Source organism: Schistocerca piceifrons, chromosome X (assembly GCF_021461385.2).
Source record: "Schistocerca piceifrons isolate TAMUIC-IGC-003096 chromosome X, iqSchPice1.1, whole genome shotgun sequence".
In the NCBI taxonomy this organism is placed as follows: domain Eukaryota; kingdom Metazoa; phylum Arthropoda; class Insecta; order Orthoptera; family Acrididae; genus Schistocerca; species Schistocerca piceifrons.
This window is the reverse complement of record NC_060149.1, coordinates 272,810,619-272,831,685: the sequence shown is the minus strand read 5'-3', so window position 1 is coordinate 272,831,685 and position 21,067 is coordinate 272,810,619. Positions and strand designations below refer to the sequence as shown.

Here is a 21,067-nt window from a genome sequence, read left to right as displayed (position 1 = left end):
AGGTATAATGTTGCACGGACATACAGACCTCCAAACCTTTGAATATGGTACATTAAACAGTCAATGTTATTGTAACATGTGCTGTTTTGCAATGTGTAACTTTTTAGTGGTGCATCTGGCTATGACTTCATTTTTATGGATGACAATGCACAACTGCATTACAGAGTGCAGGTGGAGGAGCTCTTAGAACTAGAGGATATCTGATGAATGGACTAACCTGTCCATTCCCCCAACTTAAATTGCACTGAGCACATGTGGGATGCATTGGGGAGATGTACTGTAGCACATCCACTTGCACCAATGACCATCCAACAGTAGTCAACCCTACAGAGAGAGGAATGGAATGCCCTGCCACAAGAAATCCTTACCAACCTTGCAACCAGCATGGAAGCATGTTGCAGAGCATGTACTGCCATCTGCGGTGATTATGTTTCATATTAAGAACCATCACCTAATTTTCATTATGTCCAGTGGACCATAACAAGTTTCAGTGACTTCAGTGTAATTATTGTCTTTGAATAAAGTGTCATTTCAATTTATCTCATTGTGTTATTATTGTCTTTGAATAACAGTGCCATTTCTATTTATCTCATTGTGTATTTCTTTCAGTTACCTTCTGTACTACAGCACAGCAATTCTTTCTATGTATGGGCCAAGGTTCACTGAGCTATGTTACTTGGCAGTGACACTTCATGAAAAAGTTCATACTTTCATCCTTAAGTTTTGCACATCGGTATATGTAGACTAAAAGCAAGCAATAGGGTTAAGTTAGGTTTTTTCATTACTATTTATTGGTATTTGGGGGTTAAGTTATGTTAACAGAGCCAGTTGTTACTTCCTTACTTTTGACCATCGTTTCACTTGTTCAACATATTGTTGTGCTGAGAACTAAGTAATGAATATTTGAAACAAGTATTAAAAGCCTAATCCGAATATTAACAGAACTGAGGAACAATATGTACCAGTTGCAAGTGGCCCACTTAACCTCTAAAACACGTTAATGGGGTAACTGAATCATTGTCATTAAGTGGCTTACATCCAGAAATGTAATACATATCAAAGAACCCAGCAAGTTCACTCTATGAAATGCAGTATACTTATGTACAAATTACAAATTATAGAATCAAAACAGCTTTCAAAATGCTAGTACATAGTTAATACAATGTGAATTCAATGACAACATGACAAAAAGTCAACATATTTCCACATGAATCTCATCTTAAGTGGGTTAGGTAAATTCAATGCACTGGTATCTGCTTCTTTCATCTATTGGTATAGATTTCATTTTTCCAGTTGTACATCAATAAATGACACTTGTGTGCAACTTTTAGCACATTATCAACAGAATGCCTGATAATTGTAAAAACAATTGTGATAGACTTTTACAATCATGAAACCTGCCGAAAAATATACCATTCTGTCTTCATCTGAAGAAACTCTCTGCTAAAAAGAAGCCGTCATCAATAACAAAATGCTTCAGATTTGTTGGATTCTTACAACTTGCTCTTTAAGTTTTTATTCCTTCCATTTCTCAACTATTTTCCTGCACATTATTTCTTCTTTTTCTTTTCTTCTGTCAATCTGGCTTCTTCTTTGAGACAGGTTTTGATGAGAATAATTGTTGGAATCACTGAGTTAGCTTTTTAGTTTATTTATATTAGAAGAGGGGCTTTGGACATATTGGCTTAGTGGCTTTCCCACTGACATTAACTGCTGCAGTAAACTGAGGAGTGTTCAGACCTACAGCTGTAATGTCTTCGAAACATCAACAGTAGAAGTATATTACAAATCAGTTCTTTGGTGACATTCATTTTCCAAAGGCCAGTTAGTCATTTAAGTTGGCAGATAGTCTTCTGATAAAAAGAAAAGGTTCAGTTCTTCAGTACAATATGTCCTGAAACCACTGCATCTAATTCAGCTAGTGAGTACTTTAACAACTTTATAAATTATGATTCATCTCATTGTAGCTGTCATCAAGTTCACAACATATTGTAACTTGGAATTTCTTGAAAGAAGCAATAACTCTCAACTCAAGAGGTTATAGATTATTGTTGGTATTAGATGGCAGTATAAGCAAATTAATATCATTGGCTTTTTATGTATGATGCTACAACTTTGCTTGTGTGGTTTTCATTACTGTTCAGTATTATAAGTTTAATATGTTCTTTTGTATGCCTTTCATGTCCAGACTGTGACACCACCCATATGGCCAGGTGTGGCATTGTGCAGCATGTGATTGTTTAAATGCATCCAAGTAAACTCAAGGAATGAGGGCTGTTAACGAAGCACTACTTAGTACAACCATTCTCACAAGTGGACTTCTACCAGCACAAGTAATTTGTCCAGCTGCTCTGGAGCCAGTCTCAATCAATACTTTCAGCTAGTGCCCATTGACTTTTATGTGTTTTTTGGTGTACATTGTGAAAGTTAGTTTTGTTACATGAATGCCTAGAGACATTCCAGTCCTACCATCTCCTCTCTCTCCCTGTTATTTGGTACAAGACTGGTCCCTTAGAAAATATATATATACCAGAAACCTTACAGTTCTTGTGGTTAAGCCATAATGAATACTGCATACAGTGACAATGTAGTCAGAAAGTCTTTTCTCTTACAAGTCTTTGCAAATTTTTTAAATGTTCACTTGATGGTCTGAAAATAGGTCTTTCAGGTCCTAGGACAAAAGCCTTCTCTGTATATCATTTAAGGATTACTCTTACAACCTGCAGTAATATTCCTAATTTCTCCAAGGAAATGTGTTGACTGTATTTTTCAGCAAGACTGGTGAATAATCTTGATGATTTGTGATTCCTGTCTTGGTCTTGGTATTTTCAACCCTGTAATCAACAGAGAGCCCAATGCTTATAATGGATGCAAGATTATAAAGAGTTTTGTGGCGGTGTTCGTAGCGACAAACACTTGGCTGTAGAAATGGCTTACGAAGTCACCGCCACACTTTTAATAGCGGGCCGACCGGTCCGCTGGAACAGTAAACAGAAAGATGAAAGCCCAAACACTCAGATTAAATAAAAGTCGGTACTTATCTTTATTCACTAAGATACAGAAACAAGGTCGTGAACTCCGTGTCTACGGAAATCTGTCTAGTTCAAGTCGGAGCGACTAGGTCAGCGTCGGCTGACGACAAACAACAACTCTGCTGCGATGAACACACAACTGACTAGCAAGTACACAATTCGGTGGCGAGTACACAACTGAGCGGCGAATCCAGAACTGTCCTAGCACTCGCGACTCCAGCGCTTAAGAAGCCAGAAGCCAGCGGTGGCGCGCGCAGACTTGCGGCGATTTGCTGTCTCGCTGGCGCTGCTTATGCGGACGGCGTCCGGACTTTGATGCTGCCAACCTTTTGGCAGTGGGCTCGGGTGGCATTACTGGCTAGGACATAACAAAGAGTAAACCTACATAATTCAACACATTCACGTTTATTTAATGAGAAGTGCAACTGCTATCAGAATATGATTGATCAACACTCTATTGGCCTGTCTTTACTGCTGTACTAGGTTATATGTTTCAGTAACTCCTTATCATCTTATCATTTTCTTATTCAGTGATTACATTTGCATATTATAATAATTTATTGAACCTTGTAATGCAGTGTTGTATGTAGTATCAAGACAGACAGTCAAGGTATTATTATGTAATTAAATTTTCCACCTGCAATAATGATGCAGCATGTTTAACTCCATAACATTTACTTAGACTGTTTTTATTATTTATGGTAGTTCAATAGTTTCATGTTTCAGCTGCACATTTCATTCAGAGTTTAGTGCTGTTAAATATACAGTACATGCAGACTAAAATTCATCATTATATTTTAGCACATAACTTTAAATGTTTCATCAACTCAGAGTAAAATTAAATGTAAATTATCTGAAGCTGCTCAGTGCAAAAGTTCCTTGATTATTAGCTTCAAAAGCTACATTTCATACTTTGAGAGAGAGGGAGGGATTAAACATAGTCAAGTATAAATCACTATAAAAAAGTGATTTAAGAAACAATGTAAATGGTCAGGATTTTGTCACATTTTACCACTGAGAAAGTGGATCATAACTGTAAAACTGACTCATTTCACATCAAAGTAGGAGGTTACAATTGTGATCAACAGAAAATTAAAATAATAACTAACTAATGAAAATATCCTTATTAGCATTCATACCCGATATCAATTTGCAGGCCCCATTCACAATCATTATTTGAAATTTATTATATTTTAATGTATTTCTCTGCACTACAAAATGTTTCAAATATTTCAGGGTTTACACAACCAAACAATGGAAAGTTCAGGTTGGAATATCAACAATATTATGAGAAAGATAGATTGCTACTCACTGTAAAGATGACAAGCTGAGTTACAGAGAGACATAATGAAAAGATTGTCACACATTGGGCTTTCACTAAAAGCCTTCTTCAGAAAGGAAAAGAAAAGGAAAACACACACACAATCACACAAGCAAGCACACGTCATACACACATGACTGTTATCTCTAGCTGCTCCAGCCAGAAAGCAACTGTATCACATCCAGCAGAATTAGCAATCTCAAGTGGGGTGGGCAAGAGGGAGGGATACAGGGTACAGGTAGAGGGCTGTGGGTGGGGGATTGAGACAACATACATGACAGAGTGTTCAGGGACTACATGGCAGGGCAAGGCTGCCAGCCACAGTGTCAGGATGCTGTGGGGGAGGAGAACAGGGTGAGTGGAAAAGGAGAAGAGCAGGCAAGGGGTGCATTGACAGAGAGTGGCACACAGAACAGGTGAGGAGATGTGAACTGGGGGGGGGGGGGGGAGGTGATAGGGGAAGGGTTGGAAACTGTTGGTTCCAGGGTATGGGGATGTTAGGCTACCGTAGATTGAGGGTGGAATGATTTCATGAGTGGAAAATGTGTTGTCAGGAGAACTCCCTTCTGCATAGTTCAGAAAAACTCTGTTGATGGGAGGATCCAGATGACCCCAGTTGTGAAGCAGCCATTGAAATCAAGCATGTTATGTTCAACTACAAGTTGTGCCACAGTTTGATGGGAGCAGTTCATCCTGCTGTAAAGCTGCAATGTTGAGCAAAAGATGAATTTGGCTTCATAAACCTCCAACTTCTATTTTGTTTTCTGAGCCTCGTGCTGAATTACCTCCCAGTCTGTCCATATATGAACACTGACACTATCACCAGATGAGCTTATAAACCCCATGTTTCATTATGTCTGGTTGTTTATCTAACCCAAAACCTAGGTTGTATGTTAATAATAAAGTTTGTGAAACAAGGCTAGATAGGGGTTATGTTTAGTTAATGGAATATACAATGTTTCACCAATAACTCTCAGTTGATTCAATTAAAATGGCTAAGAATTCAACTTAAGCATCATCAACTGTGCTTTATAGATGATTCCTAACCAAGAAAGTGAAAGCATATGAACATATTTGGTTTAATAAGCAGTGACTAGATTATGAAATAACACCAAAATACAGTGCCGTTAAGATCAAAAAGAACTCTGCTTCTGCAAAACATGTGAAGAAAACAGCAGACAAACTATGGATAAACCAAGAAACATGAAATTGGTATTGGATACAGGATAATGTGAGTGTGGACTTGTAATTAGTACACATGCAACTTCCTTACATGCTACACCCATGTGAATTTATCTGGTTTGAAAATGCACCAATAGAAAGTTTTGCACATCATATAGAAGATGTTTTTCTGTCCAAAGAAGAAATTACAACAGTTATTGTTGTTGAAGGAGAGAACTATAACCCCAAAAATGAAAATACGGTTTCCAGATAGAATTGTAAACTTGTCAACATTAATTCTGACAAAACCAGAAGAAAAGCTACTGTCAATGCCAGAAACATGATTCCCAAACCTTAAGTGTTGAGAGTATCTAAGAGTAGATCTATAACTAGCCCTACAGAAAGATACAGCTGTGAAAGTACAGTGAGTGGAAAAAACTATACAGGAACAGCAACAACAACAACTTCAATATGGAAAGAACAATAATTTCTTAGTCATGAAGGACTTAAAACTAGGACTGAAAGCAGTAACATGATTGTGCTAGAGCAGATAAAGGCAAGAATGTAATGCTGTTAAATAAAACAGATTATACAAACAAAGTTTAAAAATTTTACCAATCAGTGCACCTACAAAAACTATAGCAAGACCCAACAGCTAAATACAATGATCAGGCTAATCAGATAGTAAACAAGCTCTACAACATTTTTCCCTGAATAAGTTTGTAAGAGCAGTCTTCAAATGAATCCTACAGCTCCACAACGACATGGCTTACCCAAAATTCACAAGCCAGAAGTTCCAATCATACAAGCACCAGCACACAGTATTTCCGGGAAGATGAACAGCATCTTGAGGAGAAAACTGAACTTCACAGGCAAATCAGCATTAAGAACATTTTAGATTTAGTCAACAAGTTAACAGATGTTAAGAGACCAACAAATGCAAAATTAGTCTCTTTTGGCATACACAGATTGTTCTCAGGTATTCCTGTAAATGACTGTGTATATACTGTCATGATAATTCTATTTACACAACATTAAACCAGAAAAACAGCTGAGCATAATTGGTACAGTTGAATGTTGTTTAGACTAAAACTATTTCTGATTCCAAGGGAACTGTTAAAAGCAAATGGATTGTCTGGCACTGGGCTCACCTTATCACTCTACCTAGCAGAAATTTTCATGGACAAGTGGGAAATTGGTTTTCTTAAGAGTGAACCATTGGGAAAACATGTTGTGTACTGGTACAGATATGTTGATGATATTCTCTGTATGTGGAAAGGTTCGGCTAGTCAACTCCACATGTTCATGGAAAATATGAGTCAATGGCATACTAATGTAAAGAGTATGGAGTTGGATGAGGGGTCCAACATGAATTTCCATAGACATCAGATCAGTTTACAGCATTTAAAACTCACAAAAAAAACTCCTTTAATGACACATTAATCCCAGCTTCCTCTCATCATCCTACAGCCTAAACATGCAGAGTTCCACCACATGATACACTTTCAACCTTTCCATCTCCATGAACAAAGAACACAATCAAAAACTCAGTACAATAAAAACCATTCCCACAAATAATGAATTTGAGTCCAACATTATTGGCAAAATTCTCAGTACAAAACTGAGGAAGCAAGCCAGATACCTACTGCACCCAGTGTACAACAAAGATAGACCAAAGAGGAAGTGGTGCAGTTTACCTTTTGTAGGTAAAACATCAAATAGGGTAAGCAATATTTTAAAATCAAAAGGCTACTCTTTGCATTTCTATATTCCACAGACAGTTGGCAGACATCTCTTCAGTTCAAAAGATGAACAACCAGAAATCATAAAAAGTGGGGTTTATAAATCATCTGTCAAGAGTGTCAGTGTTGCTACATTAAACAGATTGGGATGTCAGTCTGGACTAGGCTCAGAGAGCACCATATAAGCCTGCAGACAAATATGCTGACCACTTATTTTTCCTTATTCACAGTAAAATTGTTTAACTTAAAATGACAATACATAAATTTTATATTAGCATTCATCCTCTTGCCAGAGAGTAAAATACGAGGTAAAAAAATTCTGGAACTTCGTCCACAAAATTTTTCTATGCTTACCTTTCACTTATTCTTCTTCAAAATACTCTCCTCCGTAGTTGATACACTGCTCCCAATATTGGTTACACTTTTTGAAGCAGTCTTGGTACACCTCTTGCTGGATCGCGTGAAGTGACATATGTGAATTTTCTTTTATCTTGTCTGTTGTTGCACATCTTCATTTTTTCAATGGGATTTTCAGCTTTGGAAATAAGAAAAAGTCCTCAGGAGTCAGGTCTGGAGAGCACAGAGGATGAGGCAGCTCAATGATTTCATTTTTTGTGCAGTAGTCACACACCAAGTTGGAATCAGTGGGTTGCAGGATCTGTCTTTGTATAAGAGAATATATTCATTTCCAAACAAATATTTGATTTTTAGTTTCATAATGGCAGAAGAAATTTCAGATGTTGATTTTCATACTCAAGTAGGCCGTAATTGCCAAATGCCTTTCATAAATCATGCTACTGTATGAAAAGGTTTGCAGATAACATGTTTAGTGATTGTGAATCCATGTAGCATTCTCACAAGGACTGCCATTTCCTTTCGCATAGGCTTTTTTTTTAATTTTCTCCTATCTTCTTAACAGTAATTGTGGCAAGATTAGTTTATGTTTAATAAATAGTATTAAATCTATCATTCATGTTGCAAGTATAGCCACTTCAAAGATTCCATTCTTTAACAAAAAGGGTTGTGAATGCGTGCAAGATTAATGCACATGGAAATTCTTATTGGTGTTTGTTGCAGTATTAGTTAGTTACTAATAAATGTTATTCATTTCTCATATATATTTTATAAATACATGTATATTGCAAATTCAAAATGTTTTCCTTTTACAAAAGCTGGTGAACGTGTGCAGGATTAAAACTTGGCAGAATGAGGCCATCCATGCTGGAGCAGTGTCATCTGGAGGAAATGGACCACCAATGCAGTAAATGCAGTAACAGTGAAAGACATTTACAGTGTAAGTGTGGAAACAATATTAATCAGTCATTTGCAAACAGTTGACTATGTTCTAAAATAATCAGTATGTAGAAAACAGTGGTTGGCTGTATGTTCAAATGTGCTAGAAGTGTGATATACTATATAAAAATGCATCCTTTTAATTAATCTTGACTTCACCAGTGAAACTGAATTTATTATGTGTCATATGTCTGAATATAAACAGTTGTTTACCCAAAGCTTAAATTTTTATGCCAGTTGTTGCTTGTATACACTGTACAGCCAGGCGCTCATATAATTATTGTGAATGTATGGTTAAGGTATCGGTTAGGCAGAGAAATGCAATGTATGACCTAAATTTATGTGTAAAATATGTCCCTGAAGTGGATGAAGCCCATCATAGTGTTCCTGCAGAATAAAATATGCTGCAATAGCAGAAGCCTTTATTTAGACTGTTTTGTGAGCTGTATACTGTCTGATGTTACCTGAAAATAATAAACAAATGTTATTCTTGACACCAAGTTACTGTGATATAAGCTTACCTAATGTAATACTTCAATGTAGCTCAATTTATTGTGTATTACCTATAAAATGTAGATGTTCTCCTGAATTAATTTATAATTAAGAAATGATTGATGACAAGCAGAAAAATCCAGTGTATTATATTAATTAAAATATTGTGAGCTGGATTAGTGAGGAATCTGTGGTTAACCATTATCATCAGTACAAGTTGTATAAAGCTAACCTGAATAGTATTAATATATTATTTTAGTCATACCTTCTTGGGCTGTCAGGCACATCTACCAGGATGTACCTTGCTCTAAGACAGATCTTTGCTGGGCCACAATGGTAAACCTACAGTGCCTTTGTCAGCTATATTATGTGTTGTTTTCATCTATTCTATTCCTGGAAAACTGAGAAATAAATCTCTTTACACCATGACCCAACTATCTAACATGTGTTACTCGTATATGTTAGTGATATAATTGTCATTTCCATAAGTGTCCAGTTAAGTAACAAGGTTTATAATCAGGGTGATAGAAGCAATCCTAGTGATGCAAAGCTTATTGGACTGTAGCTACAAATGCTGAGAAACTATGTGAGATACTATATATGTAAGTTATGATGGAGCAAAGAATAATTATGGTACTATAAAATCTTATTCTCAGCTATTAAATTTCTGCCTTTCTTACTGAAACATGAACAGTTGAATTCAAAATGGAGTTCATCATCATATGAGTGTGAATTATACATTTATATAAATTCTACAGTTAATGAGTGTAATAATATGCCTACTGTGAATATTCAGATGATTTACTTTCTGATGTTTCTCATATAAAAAATTGGTACAGTTCTCAATGCATGTCATACAGCATTATCATCTCTCTTATCCATAATACAAATGTCTCTTGTTAGTTCTAAATTTCTGTAATTTTTTAAAAATATTTTAACCTTTAGTATCCTCTATGAGCTCTATACTTAATGGTACTTCAGCATTTCCTAAGGTTTTTTTTTTTATGTTTTTTCCTTGATGTAGGAACACATGTGAAATGATCAATGTAATTCACTATGAAATGTGAAATGAGGTTCCATAATGAGCTTTAGCTGTGTACTGTATGGAGGGATGTATCTTGTTCTGTTTGAGCAGACAATGAATAACATTTAGAAACTCTGCAAAAAAAATTAGAAGAAACCTGATAAACTTGTAGCATTTTAGTAAAGTGTTGATGACCATCAATTTCAGTATGAAATCAAGAAATGTGTTTATGGTTATCCATAAATAATTTACAATGTCATACACACACATGTTACAGCATATTCCATAATTCCTCTTGAGAAATACAGTATATCTAATGAAAATGAGAAATAAGTAAATGCAGAGGAATTAATTATTGTGTTCTTTGTTCTTCACAGTTTTTGTAGATCTGTAGTTTATGGAATCATGTGTGAATAACTTCAACTATAACTTAAAATTTGCAAGAGATCTTTATGCACTCATTGCACACTACATAGTGTTATCCTAATGTCTATTTTTTTCAAATGCCAGATGTATTTTTTATAAAAAGGCATGTAATACAGGCAGCAGAAAAATGGTAATTTATTGTAGATACGTGTTTCATGGTGTAGTTGGCCTTCCACAAGTTGTAGGCACTGAAATGTTTTCCAAGAATGGTCACACTATTTTATTATGTGTGCATGGAACTTAAATGAAAATGAGAAGACTCTTTTTTATTGTATTATTATATACTTAAAAATAGCACACACTAGAATGAGCATACAAGTGTATTAATGTAATTACAAAATCACAAATGCAAAAACTTGATATGATGGGGCATAAAAATCAATCAAGATATAAAAATATATTTAAAAACATCTCTGGAATTTTGTTTAATAAATGAATATATTATTTTTATATGATATTATGCTCCCTTCAAATAAAAGAGAATATAACAAAATTATTAAACAAAGAGCAAAGTTGCTCATACTGAACTCCCAAAATTGAAACTGTACCTTGCAATTTACAAAAAAAAGAAAGAAAGTGACAATTACTGAACAGTCCCTTAACCCGTAGATGCAGGGGAGTAATGGGACAGCCATTATGTTCTGGGAAGCAGGGCTAGAGTTCACATAAGGAAAGAGACAATGTGTGAAATTTGTACGACAAAGAAGTCATGGCACACTCAGAGATACATCCAGTACTCCTTTATTTTATTCACCTGTCACATTCTCAAACTAAATTGAGTTTATCAGTTAGTAATGACAGAAAGTGTGCAAGAAGCTGATTAAGAGTGAGCTGAAAGAGAAGCCATGTAAAGAAAACTTGTAACATGGCACTATGTAGACATTTATGTTGGTTGTGCCTGGATATAAAATGATCCACACATAAAAGGGCAAAACGGAAGGTCAGATTTAGGAACAGAAAGACATGCACAGGAAGAAGGAAGAGAACTATGAGAGGACTGCCATGACTGAAAGGTAAGCGAAGTCAAAATAAAAGAGATGTTTGTTCCAGTCACTGTGTTGAAAGCAGAAAAATATGAAAAAATAGCCTCTTTGTAGTCTTTTTAGGTCCTAACTTCACAGCAAGTACTTTAGTCCCCTGCTTATTATCTAGTTTTTTTCTGCTGTAGATAATGCAGCTAATAACCAGAGAAACTGCTACAATGTATTAAAAGTTATCCAGTCACCCCTCCTGCAAACTACTGTATTGATGCAACACTAATATTATTGTTTCTTAATTCAGATGTTGCACAATTTGTACTTAATCTCCATGGAAAGAAACAAATACTCACCCTGCTAGAGCTACGAATTGTGATTTAACTTCCTGAGGTAGTGTTCTTTTTGCTTAAGATCTTTCACAAAACGTCTTTACAAAACTTATGTGGCAAATGTGGGAAGAAAATAGACTTGATACATCTAAAGACATCTATTCTAATTTTTTTTAAAATAAGTGCATTACAGATAGAGTGATCTTTATGATGTCATTCATATGTACCAACTAAGATAAAAGTACCAATACTATATAAAATTCTAAATTTGCAGTCATAAAAGATTCAAGGATAAAAAGAAATGAGCACAATATACTCTTCATACATATGCTGCTCAATATTTAGTGGTGACAGTGTCTCTTCAGTATAACAGTAAGAAACTGAACATCAAATACACCACATGGTAAAAACTGATAACTGTTTTCTGATATGTTCATTTGATATAAAATGTTTGTGTCATACAGGCCATACAATTTTCACACTCTCTCCATCACCCTATTTATTTTAATCAGTTTTCTGACCACCTCATCCTAATAGTTACAAATTATGTGTTTTATCTCTTCTTCACATTTGGACTTTCTACTTTCACTTTCTTTAATCCATTTTTAGCCTCTTATCTCCAATTTTATTTTGGTTTATTTATTACTACTATTGTCATCATCACTAATATTAACATTTCAGTTTTAGCTTGTTTTCATAAGTCTTTCGACTGGTTTGGCATGCCCTGTCACAGCTTCCCCTCCTATTCTAACCTCCTCATCTCAGAGTAGCACTTACACACAATGTCTTACGTTTTCCTTGAATATTTTCCACTCTCTCTTATCCCCTGCAGTTTTTGCTCTCTATGGCTCCCTCTAGTACCATGAATGTTATTCCCTGGTGTGTTATATTCTTTCTTTTATTTCATGTTTTCCACACATTCCCTTGACAACTTCCTCACTTTTTACCCAATCAGTCCACTTAATTTTCAGCATCAGTATTTAACACCACATCTCAAACACTTAAATTCTCAGATAAACAGTTGTCAGTTAACTTTCCACATCAAATTTAGATGAAATCCCAAGGTTTTTGTGACTGCCTCCACCATGGGCCAAGTCTGATTGTCATGATACTTGTGAAAGAGGGTTTCATCTTATTGGTTTGATTATGTCATGATCACATCATGGAGATGGTCATTCCTGAAGTAATCTATTAGCCACTGCCTCCCTAACCACAGTTCATAACATTAAGTCAACTCTACCAAGGAAACCAAGGCATTATGCTTTTCAACTGAGCCAGGAGGAGTAACACATCATATGGTGCAACAGAAAGTAAGATATATAGAGTCTTAGACAGACAAGGAATCATACCTACCTTTTGGTCACCAAGGAAAATTATAAAAATATTGTGAACTGTAAAGACAATATTGAACTGTGAATACCAAGGATTCATAATGTTCCTTGAAAGTGTGATGGCATTTACATGGGGCAGTCTATATGTGCTAATGCTGATCACTGTATTGAATATCAGTGTCACCTTAAATACAGAAATTTTTAAAATTTTTTGAAGAACTGTCTAATGAATAAGTCTATATTATTTTTGAACAAATGAGGATTGAGGATTCTATCCCACACTTCAAACTATTGTAATGTGAAAATAATCAAGTTTTGAAAATATAATATAATTGGATAGATCAAAAAATCTAGTCACAGGAGAAAACACACATAATATTTAAGGAAATGTGTAAGCTTTGAGAGCCAGTTGCTCCTTCTTCTGGCAGAAGGGTTACAGGAGAAGGAAGGGGGATGAAAGAAAAGGAATGTCAAGGTTTAGGAAATGAGGAGAGTTGGGGAAAATTGCCCAGAACCCCAGACCAAGGCAGACTTGCCATCTAGTAAATCTGGGCCTACTTCATTTTGTTTATTTTTACTTCTAAATAGAAAAATGTAAGGTTTGAATGAGTCTGCATAAATGCATCTACACTTGAGTAATATGCTCTTCATTTGGTGAGTAACACTTCTGATGGTATTTTCCATTATAATGAAAATTTATTGCATATTTATTTCTTTCAATTTCCTATTTATGCTTTTCTTACAGATAAATTGTGACAGGAGACCTAATATGAGAATTAACTTAATAGTGTACATATTTACAACCCAGTCTCTGATACTAAGATATTAACAGAAATATGTTTAAAACTTTTCAAATTGAATATATTACTTGAGGTTTGTATGAAACAAAAATGCAACACTATATGTCTATTGCAGAAAGAATATGTATATAGATTTTTTAATTGCAAAATAGAAGTATGGCAACTCAATATTTAAGGTTGTAGTGGCAAATAAGAGAGGAAGCAATTATCAATATTGTCTAGAGAAACTGGAACCTTTAGGATAGGAAGTTGTAAAAAAAAAGAGACTGAGAACCTGTATAAATTTTATTGCTAAAGAGCAAATGTATAATGAAAATTTGAATGTTGAACATCTGTGGTCAACTTATACTATGTGCAGAGGGAAGCAATTTGATTTTAATTATTCATGCATGTGTTCCTATACTTATTATTCTTCCATTTCAAATAAAACATTTTGTAACTGATATCAAAAAATTATTCATTAATTAAATTTGTGAACTGATTGTCTCTATGTAAAATACAATATTTAGTTTAACATAACAGACATTGTAAGTATACAAAGATGGTTTTAGACCAAATGGAATTCAAGTCTCATAAGTTGAAAATACTTTATGTGGTGGCCTTTCAGTTCCATAACATACAAAACACCATTAATTTAAAATTGATTTATGAACATTTATTCACCTTAAACCACATTCTACTGACGACCAGTTTATCTCAGTTGGTTTGGTTGGTTGGTGCTCGGTGCTTACCGGCTTATCTCACACTTCTGTTCATATTTCACATACACCAGGCTAGCTCTTACAAACTGTGATTATTGTCAGTGGCAGCATATGTTGTAACAGTTTCATGACAAACTTAACACTCTTGTCCACATATGTACTAAACTTACTCAAATCACACTTTGTAAGATAATCGGCAACTATGTTCAGTTCTCATAGAACCCACTGGAAATAATATTGACTTTTACACACACTTTAACAAAGCTATGTTAATTGAGTGTATTGTAGCTGTGAACTTCAATAGATATGCTGCTGAACTATTGCAATACCCAGATTTTGCATCGTAGATGCTGCTCATGTAACTTCTAGTTCTGGACTTGTTACATAGATCTTATTTGTGTAATTGCCAAGTACAGACTAACTATTTTTGCATGGGGCCCAATATGTATAGACTGGTCTAATGTTATTTTGTGATTTTGTTAATTACATACTAATTTATAAATTGGTAAAAATTAGAATTTGCATTAGAGTTGATCTACTGACCCAACCCATAATTTGGTTTAATTAAATGATAGTCATTTATGGACATATTAATGTATAATGTAATATTTGAATGACACACTGTATGCTTCCACAGTGGATTACTGACTTACATTAAAATTTGTGTGTTGTAACTTTTGATAATTTAGTTAAATTCTTAATTAGAAGCTCAGTCAGATAATCAAGGGCATTATCAAGTTGAGAAAAATCAGACCACCCGAAGTATAATGTCAGATCCTGAAATCTAATAAGCATAATGGCTCAAATGTTAAAAGTAAGTTTGGGTGTTTCCAAATTTTAATTATGAACATCTTATAAGGTGTCATAATGAGTTATTTGAAAAATACTCTAGTTACAGAAAAGAATAAAATCAGGACTTTCTAACAAGTGGTATCAATCCTCTAAAAAGTACAAATAAGCTCAAACTAATTTTACCACATACATTTTTGTAACATTTTCAACTATCAAGTTTTCTCTGTCAACAAGCTTTTAGGTAAATCTAAATATACCATTATAATGAACAGATTATAAACCATCACATGGACAGTAAAATTACATAAAATAGTGTATGATCAGTACTTTGGCAATTGTAGATCCACACTGTATATGCACTATGTGTATGTATAGGTCAAATGGAAGTAAAGCAAAAAATAGTTATTTGAGAGTAATAAAATAAACAAAAGACAGAATAAATTTGTTTTGCTATGTCTTAACACATGGAAGGATGAAACAGGTTGGATAAATTAGTTGTGTGGTAATCTGTGACTCAATAACATCTGTAAATTTTCAAGTACCTGAACAGAGGTTAATGGATAGCACTGTAATAAACAGTCACATACACAATTCATAACCTAGATATTATGATGGTCAGTCAGTGAAGATGGAATGAGAAACCACTCAGCTACTTCAGAAGTGGTTTTCACTGTGTTGACAGTCAAGTAAAATTGTTGCTATACATCCACATATGCAGGTATGCAGTCTCTGTTCCCCTACAGAAAAAAATACTTGGGAAGATTCAGTCAGAACTGTCTTCTGTTGTACATAAAACTGTAGTAAGACAGATGTTATGATATCTCTATTTTCTTCAATCAAACCATTTTCTGGAAGTTCTCCTTTCATATGGAAAGTGTGGAATTGAGTCTGTGTGTGTATGTGTTTGTAAGTGATATTAGTAGTAGTTGTAGCAATAATAATAAATAACCAAAAACATTTAAAGTTAATATAAGGTCAGCTTAAATTTATTTAATCCATACATACAGACACTTTATTACTTATGTGTCTACTATGACATGGATTTATGTATTTCATACACTGAACATTTTCATATACATACATACAAATAAGTTGGCATGTAATTCAAAATTAATTGTTACACTATTAATTCATACTTACCGAACGAAAGCGCTGGCAGGTCGATAGACACACAAACAAACCCAAACATACACACAAAATTCAAGCTTTCGCAACAAACTGTTGCCTCATCAGGAAAGAGGGAAGGAGAGGGGAAGACGAAAGGAAGTGGGTTTTAAGGGAGAGGGTAAGGAGTCATTCCAATCCCGGGAGCGGAAAGACTTACCTTAGGGGGAAAAAAGGACAGGTATACACTCGCACACATGCACATATCCATCCACACATACAGACACAAGCAGACATATTTCTGCTTGTGTCTGTATGTGTGGATGGATATGTGCGTGTGTGCGAGTGTATACCTGTCCTTTTTTCCCCCTAAGGTAAGTCTTTCCGCTCCCGGGATTGGAATGACTCCTTACCCTCTCCCTTAAAACCCACTTCCTTTCGTCTTCCCCTCTCCTTCCCTCTTTCCTGATGAGGCAACAGTTTGTTGCGAAAGCTTGAATTTTGTGTGTATGTTTGGGTTTGTTTGTGTGTCTATCGACCTGCCAGCGCTTTCATTCGGTAAGTCACCTCATCTTTTGCATCACATACACACATATATATCTGTGTGTGTGTGTGTGTGTGTGTGTGTGTGTGTGTGTGTGTGTGTGTGAGAGAGAGAGAGAGAGAGAGACTGCTTTTCCATCATATTTCTCATACTTTTCCTATTTACCTGTCTGAAAAATGAGTCCCTTCCTTCTCATTAGGAATGAGATATTTAGCTCAGGAAGATGAAAGGAAATTGTTCTTATCTGTCACAGTTCATGGAGCAATTTTTTTCTGTTAAGCTGTAAAAATTACTATGAAAATGTATTCTATATTTACATTCATACCCTGTAAATCACTGTGAATTGCATGGCTGAGGGTACTTTCCACTGTACCAAGTCTTCAGGTATTTTCTTGTTCCATTTCCATATGGAGCACAGGAAAACTATAGAATGACTACTTAAATTACTTTATGCACATGTTCATTATATATATTTACCTTGTGCACAAAGTGGATGCAAAGAAAGACACACTGTAGTCAATGAGTGCTGGTGCCACAAGGCACGTCCAAAGTGGTGCAATGTCGACAGTGCAAGTAACGGGTGGCTGGTGGCGGCATTAGCAGATAAGGAATTAGTCTCGACCTCATCTTTAACTCTTGCTGACTCAGTGGCAGCATTTGAAAAGGGAGGCATGTTTGCAGTGTTGCCTTGTATTGTTGCATCCACAGGACAAATTGCTGGTGGTGACATTTGCAGATAAGGAAGTAGTCTTGACCAATCTTTTACTTTTGCTGACTCAGTGGTAGCATTTGAAGAAGGAGGCATGTTCGTAGCATTGCCTTGCATTGTTGCATCCACAGGAGGAATTGCAGGGCTGGTAGCAGTGTAGCCAGGGTGGTGATGGTGAGTGTACCATCTACTGAAAAACAGGAGGTGAGTCCTGCCGTGTCAACTTCTGGTGGGACAGGAGTGGTGTGCAGGAAGCTGTGTGTGACAGGAGTTGCATTGCACCCAACCACCTGTATCCTTGTAGACAGCAGTAACCATGAGGTGGGTATAGTGTAACATGACAGATATGTCATCAGGCAGAAAATCATGGAGATTCACACACACTCGGAAATTGACCAACGGGTGCATAGGAAGTGGTGGGGTGAGGAATGTCTGTTGTGACATGTCTGCTAATATTCACACCAGTGTAAGGCAGTTCATCAATACTGTTGAGCTTTCCAGTATTTACAGTATCAAAAGTGTCTGTATTGTATTTCAACACTTGGTATGATACTGTAAGTGGTGATTGTAGGGTGAGTTTCACTGTGCCTTGTAACAATCTTATATTTTTGAACAATACTTAACTTAATTAACTTAACTTGGGCTGAGGTTCATTGATGGCTGATGAGAACATCATAAAAGTTTCAAGCTTCACAAAATTATTTATTGACATTAGTTGACAACTGAACTGCACAGACTCCTGAGGTAAACAAAAGCACTGACTGACTGACCACTTTGACTGACTTCACTGACTGACCTCTTTGCAGCCTCACAGCATTACTTTACATACAAATTTAACAATTGTTGCCATTGTTAATTTATTACAAAAAATTGCTGTTACATTTGTACAGATTATAAAATATAATGTAGAATAACATATTATTTTTTATTATCATCTTTGGCCTTTTGTGTGAAAATTAATTTGCAATCTGATTTCAACAATTACTTTGATTTTACTTTAATTTTCTAATTAGTGATAGTACGACTTTCATTGCTAACATTAGTTCGAAGTATGCACATTGTGCTTTGCCAGATTACATAAATTAAATACACACTTGCTGTCTTATATACTTGAGTTTTGTAAATTGGGGTAGTGTAACCAACAAGTGTAACTGCATGATATACAAGCACCATTAATTACAATGAATTATGTAAAAATGAACAACAAATGAATTTGCATCAGTGGATAATAATTTTTATTTTCGCTTGAATCAGAATGATGTTTTTTGTGTTAAATAATTTGCCAATTGTAATTATGGTAATTAGAGGTATTAGTTATTTATTCCAACATTTCCACAGCCTCTTAATATTTGTTGCTAAACATTTATTACTTCAATTTCTCAATTTCATATATAATTTGGCATATGTACATAATGTTGTTAATGACAACAATCTATTAACAATTATGAGAATGTTCGTCATTCCAGAATATTCTATATGTGTTTACAAAGAATAATAGGTTTTTGGCAAACATAACTGAATGATATCTATAAAAATACACATAAAAGGCTCTAGGAAGCACTGAATCGTACAATAAATACACAGAAGCATATATAAAAAAAGGTAGTATCAGACAGTTCATAATAAAATTGGGGGAGGCTGTACCATTATAGTCGGTACAGAGCATCACATGAGTACATGTGGCTAGGTCTTTATGAATAAAACTTTGTTGTGTCATGTGATGGGAGGGGGTTGGAAAACTGATGTTTTGTATATGTGTGTGCATGCACATGACTAACAGTAAGTTTGGTTAAGTCCTGGTCAGTGGGGACCATTTCATGCACTTCAAATTCAGCAGGTAGAGTGAGGGACTTGCTGTGTGGCAGGTGATACATCATAGTCATCTTTATGTGTCATGCAAATACCCAGGAGAACCAATGGGAGGGGCCCCACCCATGATTCTGAGTGGCACATGAGAGCAGCTTTAATCGTCCGATGTACCATTCCATGAGTCCATTGGTTTGGGAGTGGCAGGCGGTTGTGCGGAACTGGTGGCATTCACATAGATGACACAAATTATTGAACAGTTGGGATTCAAACTGCTGACCCTGGTGCAACATGAAGGAGGCTGGGCAGCTGAATCTGGCAATCCAACTGTTGATGAGAGTTTTTGCTACTGTCTCTGCTGATATTTGGAAATGGGCATGGCCTCCACCCATTGTGGCATCTGATCTATCATTCACAAAATGTAATGGTATCTATCTGATTTGGGTAATGGCCCTACAATATTAATGTGGGTGCACTGGAACTGCCCCTTTAGATTCAGGAATTTAGCAAAGTTCGACTGTGGATGGTGGCAGGGTTTCACTTGCTGACCCAGAATGGAAGCCCTGATGCACATGTCACAATTCTCTTTCATGTTAGGCCAGACAAACTGTTCCATAATGAGGCATACAGTAGCGAGGTTGTGGAAAAAATTAAAAATTGTCTTCCAAAATGGTTCTGGGATCACTGGTCAGACCCATCCATTCAAAACATCACACCAAACATGTTTTGTCACACTGGGTAGTGTGCGTTGTTGCAACTGGAGTCCAGTGTCTGGTCTTTTAACAACCTGTGGAGATTGACATCTGTTGCTTGTGCATCTACGATTCTACTGAAGTCCATCTGGGTGGAGTTAGCTGGGATACAGGAAAGATAGTCTGCAACAATTTTATCGGCACATTTAATGTATTGCACATTGGTAGCCAACCGTGCTATGAAATCTAGGTGGTGGAATCTCCTGGGTGCAGAATCTGCTGATGGGTTGTAGAATGTGTCTGCCAATGGGTAATTATCTGTATATATGGCATGGGATCTCCCCTCATCATTATCTTGAAAGTGACAAACTGTTGCTAGTAGTTCATGGTTGAATATGGACCATTTTTCCTGGGTGTCAATAAGTTTGTGCAAGAAAACCTGAGCACCTGAGTGATTACACTGATCCTTTGTTGTAAAGTAGCCCCAGTCACATGATAGCTAGCATCACATGCGATGACTAGATGTTCATCAGGTGATGGGTGGGTGAGGGTCATGGCATATAACAGGTGTTCTTTTGTTTCATGGAGGACACCTGCATTTGGAGTGTCCACTTGAGGCATTGTTTACAAGATATATTCTTGCCACACGATGTTTGGACGAGTCGTAGCGAAGTCTGAGCGCCATGTGGAAATTGGTTCCTCTAAAAATTTATAACCCCCAAAAACCTATGCAGTTCTTGGTGGTTGTTGGGAGGTTGGAGGAGGCATATCTGGTCAGTTTCTCAGGAACA

The 21,067-nt window shown here is 35.9% G+C and overlaps 1 protein-coding gene across 1 annotated transcript in view; it reads left to right on the top strand.

The window, feature by feature from the left end:
- The window catches only part of LOC124722306, a 725,235-nt gene extending 715,528 nt beyond the window's left edge, over positions 1-9,707 (top strand). The window contains exon 7 of the mRNA XM_047247488.1: positions 8,446-9,707. Coding sequence (XP_047103444.1) covers positions 8,446-8,594 — 149 coding nt within the window. The 3' untranslated portion in view covers positions 8,595-9,707. The remainder of the gene's footprint in view (positions 1-8,445) is intronic.
- The last annotated feature ends 11,360 nt before the right edge of the window (positions 9,708-21,067 follow it).